The 5,921-nt window shown below is 37.1% G+C and overlaps 1 protein-coding gene and 1 long non-coding RNA gene across 2 annotated transcripts; one reads left to right on the top strand and one right to left on the bottom strand.

Moving 5' to 3' along the window:
• Window positions 1–324: 324 nt before the first annotated feature.
• Window positions 325–2,458, bottom strand: LOC139191015 (uncharacterized). Its single transcript, XM_070811520.1, has 3 exons — window positions 2,351–2,458; window positions 855–2,003; window positions 325–780 (listed from the first exon to the last, which is right to left on the bottom strand). The coding sequence occupies exons 2-3, from the start codon at window positions 1,997–1,999 to the stop codon at window positions 360–362; spliced, it is 1,566 nt and encodes a 521-aa protein (XP_070667621.1). The 5' UTR covers window positions 2,000–2,003; window positions 2,351–2,458; the 3' UTR covers window positions 325–359.
• LOC114824460 (uncharacterized) lies at window positions 2,377–3,231 on the top strand. Its single transcript, XR_003772783.2, has 2 exons — window positions 2,377–2,511; window positions 2,642–3,231. It is a non-coding gene; the product is annotated as an uncharacterized lncRNA (long non-coding RNA).
• The last annotated feature ends 2,690 nt before the right edge of the window (window positions 3,232–5,921 follow it).

Genomic DNA, 5,921 nt, shown 5'->3' with positions numbered 1-5,921 from the left:
CAACGCTATGGATTGGAGACTAGGTGTAGAAGCTCCAAGGACAATCCACCACATTACTGGTTCCAAATGAAACCTATCATTCATAGAATCAATAGCTCCAAAGTCATTCAAGCACATAGAGAAAGAGGCATACTCCACATTGATACTTCTTCTAATTTCCTCATTGGAAAAGTATCTCTCAAAACACTTTTTCCTTTCAGTTGTAAGCTCAACATCTCGGTGTGGAGCAACCCGACTAGGGTCTTCTTGGAGCCATTATGAACTATAATACCTAAAATAAAAGAAATAGCACTTTAAAAATATAATCATAAAGCTAAAGATTAATTTTGGAAGAGTTTATAAGGATATTAGCAAAATCATTACCTTGGATTTAATGAATGCGCCAAACAATGAAGTGGTGTGCTACTTTTAGTCCATCGCTCTAATAAAATGCGATACACCGCATCAAAAAAGCTGCTTTTTTCATGTAATGCCTTGCGCTCATTCCTGTAGATAGCAGCTTTCACCTTTTCAATCATAGCATCCCACCACTTATACACCAAATGAAGACAAGGTTTATCTGTGTCAGCCATTCTAATAACCTCATATATTGGAGCTATAAAGAAAAGAATATAATCAATCTTCTCCCAAAAGTACTCATCCAATATTTTTTGCTTCACCGTCATTGCTTTAACCAAATCATCTTCTTTGTACAAAGCCCAATTCGGGCTAATCACCATTTGTTGTAAACCTTCCTTTACTTCCTTAAATCTTCTAAGCATCACAAGTGTGGAAGCAAATCTGAAAAATTTAATAATTAGGATAGCTCATAATTGAATAAGAAAAAAAAAGGAAAAAAAGTGGAGAAAACAAACCTTGTTTCGGCAATGGAGAGCAACTTTAGTTTGCAATGTTCATTAAACATAGACAATCTCATGCTATGGTTCATAATAAAAAATTTTATGGACCAAACATCACTTGCAATAGTTGAAATCCAATTGCAGTCATCATACGAAACATCTGTTTGTTTCGGAGAGCATATACTCTTCAAAGCAAGATTAAGAGTATGAACAACACAGGGTGTCCAAAAGATATGGGGATAGTGGGCCTCAATAAGTAACCCAGCAGCTCTACAGACAGGAGCATTGTCAGTGATCACTTGAACAACATTTTCATGACCAATTTCTTTAATAGCTTCTGTAAGGAAGTTGGCAATACAATACTTGTCTTTATATTCACCTTCACAATTAATTGCCCTCAAGAACATAGGCCCACTTTCACAAGTTGCCATAATATTAATAAGTGGTCTCCTTTGTGCATCTGTCCACCCATCACTGCACAAACTTACACCTTTAGTGCTCCTTGTGCGCTTGATTGGCTGGAGGCATTGCTCAATGTGACTCTTCTCTTGTTGCAGAAGAGTGGTTCTTAGTGCATTGTAACCTGGTGGAACATACCCTGGAAGTGTAGAAGCTCGAACATCTGAGTTTCGATAATGCGGATTTCTTGCAAGGTTAAATGATAAGCCACCTGTATAAAACATCCTTGCGACTTCAGCATCACATTGATCTCGAGCTTCCTTGTTAAAAGCTTTACTAAGAGGCCCACTTATTCCTTTTCTCTTCTTTGGATCAAGCTTCACTTCAGGTTGATCATAACAAAAAGAACCAGTGTTGGGCAAAGAAACATTCTTAGGAGCAGAACTCTTCAGCTTATATTCACACCCCCGAATTAACTTTTTCATTTCTGCAAGATTTTCATCAGTAACCTTGCTGCAAGGTGCGACCCCGTTTCCACCCATTTTTAACAAATGAAACCTGACCCTAGAGTATGATCCTTTGTAAGTTTTCTGACAATAATTGCATTTGAATTCAGCATTCCCTCCTCCTTTTTTTCCCACTTTTTCGAGCTTTTTGACATACTTCCACAACGGAGTATGATCATTTTCAACAATCTCATCCAGATTAGCATTATCATCCGGATTAGCAATATCATTTGCATGATTATTAGGGTGATTCATTTTCCTAAATCAACAAACATATAAAAAGTAAGAGTTAATCCACTGTAAAGACAAAGTTATTATAATCTAAATATCCATACCACTACACAATAATATACTATAATATGCAAAATACAATAATATTATAATAACATAAAAAGTTAAAAACAGAAAAGCCAAAGTTGTCAGATTTGAATGGACTATGCGGGTAGTGGAATGGATGGGTAGTGGGTACTATAATATTATATTCTTTTCCTAGGGGAATCAGATTGTCTTCCATTGGGTTTTAATATTATTGTCTTCGAATGGGTAGAATCAGTAAAGCTGAGAGACTGGTGAAAAAACAACTAAAGCTTACCGGTTACGACTCACCAGGAGTTGCAGACAGACGAAGGAGACGACGGAGCAGTTGTAGACGAAGAAGAGGGAGACGACGGCGCAGTTGCAGATGGAGACGACGGGTCACGGAACAGTTGCAGATGACGGTCAATGGGGATTCGTGAAAGTCTCCCAAGCAGAGTGATTTCTGAGAGGTAAATCCGAATTTTATTTTTTTTCTGATTATCCTTTGATTTTAGAGTGATTTCAGTTAACTAAGTTCGATCAATCACGATTCTATGCGGATTTTTTGTGATTTTTTTTCTGATTATCCTTCTATTTCAGTTTCAAATGTATCCGAAAAGTAGGATACACGTATCTGGACAATACGATACGCGTATCTCATCAGTCCCAAACGTATCCTTTCACTCCAATACGTATCGAACGCGTATCATCCGCGTATCCGTATCCTCAACGTGTCAGATACAGGATACGGTTGCTTTCTCGCATGTCCATGCATCGTAGCTCAGTAATCACATGCTATCATTTTTCCTTGTTGATATCTTTTGTATGCCTACCTATTGTGCGGGTTCTTAGCCTAGTGGTCATCCTGAAATGCTGGAGGCTGCCACTTCTGCTCTACCTACTGGTGTTTTCCAACAGGCCATGCATTGGATGGCCATTGCACACACATCATCTGCCTCATATAAGCTCTGGAAAAGAAGATCTATTTGAAGAATATAACATGTGCGATTTGCGTTTAATAATTGCTTCAGTGAACTTTGTGTTTTAACTTTTTGAGGTCCTCATCAAAACTAGTAGTTGGCGTGGCGCACCATGTCTATTTTATGCGGCCACATGGTATCTTCGATGTTACTGCTGTTTCACTGGCTAACTCCTTGACTCTCCATTCAATGAACTTTATTTATTATTTATTTTTAATCAGAATTATTATTAGCACTTCAATATATCGTCCTTCATCATATTCCTTTGGTTAATGGATCATATTTTTGTCCTTCTTCGTATTATGATACCAAGAGGCCTTGATGAACCCATATAGTAGCCCTACACTGAAAGAGATTGGCGATTTGGACACTAGGAGATGGAAGGGATCTCCAGGACCCCCTAAGTCTCTTGTCAAAATTTATTCTCCAACCTTTCTCCTCCCTCAAATGGAAACCTAACAAGGAGAAATCATATACCTGTAAGGACAAGGTAACAAGCCTGGTGCAATGAAAGAGTATCCTTTGTGATTATCCTTAGTTTTGGTTCAACGTTGTAATCTCACCAACTTTTCATAATTTGGTCATGTATAATGTTTCAAATGAAAAGTGGAGATCACTTACTACATTAGACAATATTTATAAATAAGAGTCTTTGCGGTTAGCCCAAGTACTAGAGAAATTATGAGGTCCGACAACTGAATCATGTGTCCATGTGGACCTTAGACACAAAAAAAGAAGACCACATAATCCCTACCCCAGCCCCACTTAATTTGTCATGCTAACCTTACCCCATTTTAGTCCCACATTTCCTCTCACACTGACCCCAATTCGGTTTCCCTACCCAAGAACTTCTCCGAGTAGTGAGGGAGAGTGGGATATTAGGTTGGGACCAAGAGATATTCCGGGTTTGATTCCTTACAATATAAAGAAAGAAAAAGACCTTGTGTACCTCAATGCAAGTTTCTTATGATGGGCTACTATTCTTCAGGCCTATTGTTCATATCCTTATCATCTAGATTAGATATGCTAGTATCCAATTTACGGAAGGGAAATAATATAAATACTCCTTTTAGCTTCCCATACACTTTTATTTAATTTTGTTTGTAATTTTTATCTAATTTATTCAATCTGATAACCAGAAATAGAGTTAGATGTGTGATAAGCTAAAAGACGTGTGAAAATGCCAACGAGGGTTGGTTGAGTTGGTAAGGATTGTTCTCTTCTCTAGACCAAAGTCTAGATTCAAGTCTCGCTGCTGGAAATCCTTCTTGGTGGGCGACCTAAGAAAACCAAGAAAGGGCTAACACCCCTCTATAAGTCCTCAAATAGACTTGTGGTAAGTCCTGACCTTAGGACAAGATTGAAGAAAGTTGAGGTTCCACCATAAAACCAATTGGCAATATGAGGAGTAGCCCAACATTTCTCCTCCCATCAATGTAAGATTCATTCTTAACAAACCCCCTCACGTGTGGGGAATTTTCAAGCCTAACACGTAGACAACACAACGCGATGACGTAGAGCGCGTGTCGCCATTTGGTACACATGGGACAACATACTCTGATACCATGAAGAAAGTTGAGGTTCCACTATAAAACCAATTGGCAATATGGGGAGTGACCCAACCTCTTATAAATCCATACAAGGTCCATGCTCCTATCAATGTTGGATTCACTATCAACAAAGATACTCCCCTCCAACTCCTCAAAATTTTTCTTGACAAAAAAAATTTAAAAAAATGTGCGAAAATTGCCTCTATTTACAGATGAGCTGGTCAGTTTCCTGAAGCACTCTTTTGTTTTAAATAACAAAAGTAGAGAAAAGAAAAGAGCAAAATTTTGGAAACAAAGATATGTATTTGTGGGAAAATATACTGCATGTATGGTGACGTTCACACCTACACGGGAGAGGCTCATGAGACCTTATTCTATATTATGACGCAAGCCTTAAGATCCTATACTTTCAAAATACTCCTTTATATGGCAACACAAAGTCATATTTGAACAACTTATTTTAGGTGACGTAAAATACACGTGATTCACAGTAGGAGATAGTCCTATGATGAGGATGTCTCATTTATTATAGACTCTCTTAGTATGTTTTTTTTTTTTTTTAAACAAACGGTATTATTTATATTAAAGGGTGGGGGTGGGCTAAACCTCACAATGAGGTAGCAATAATGTGGGGTAAATTTACTTTTGGCGAGAATCGAACCTAAGACCTCTCACTTACAAATGAAAAGATATATCATTAGACCGTAGTACTAAGTGGCGACTCTCCCATATGTTAGTTAAACGAATTGATAACTATTTCATTTTCAACCGTTTAAATTTTAAACTATTAGTTCTTTGTAGGTGTTAAATTTTTGTAGGTCAGGATTTATTTTTGTAAAAGGACTAGCTAAAAGTGCTTAATGGATATAGAGATATTAGTTTCCAAAATTCAGGTTCATCGTATGCTTTGTGTTTGAAAGCTTTCAAACTTTTGTGGTTATGGTCATCGATTCATTTCATCCAATTTATTGTTGATGCAGGGAAGCAAGGGATTATTTCTGAATTTGTAATTAATTAGGTTATTTATTTTATTTTCTATAATAACTTATTAGACAAGAAAATTAAGTATTTTCCTTTTGTATTTCAATTTCTTGTACAGATTCTAAGATTATTTTCTCTATTTAAGCACAATGTAATTTAGGGTTCAGGAAGACGTTTGGTATATTGTTATTGAATAATGCTCTTTGAGCGGCAAGAGTTTCTTGCGGTTTATTCCTTTCTCGTGTGTATGTTCAATGTGCCGTTCTTGATGATGTGTGTGCTTCCAAATTTATAAAGATCAATGGGATTAGTATTTGGGAGCATTGGCTCCCTTTTTTTTTAAACAATATTGGCAACTTAGACACCGAT

The sequence above is a fragment of the Malus domestica genome, chromosome 13 (assembly GCF_042453785.1).
Source record: "Malus domestica chromosome 13, GDT2T_hap1".
In the NCBI taxonomy this organism is placed as follows: domain Eukaryota; kingdom Viridiplantae; phylum Streptophyta; class Magnoliopsida; order Rosales; family Rosaceae; genus Malus; species Malus domestica.
The sequence above is the reverse complement of the archived record's forward strand: the minus strand, read 5'-3'. Positions and strand labels throughout refer to the sequence as shown.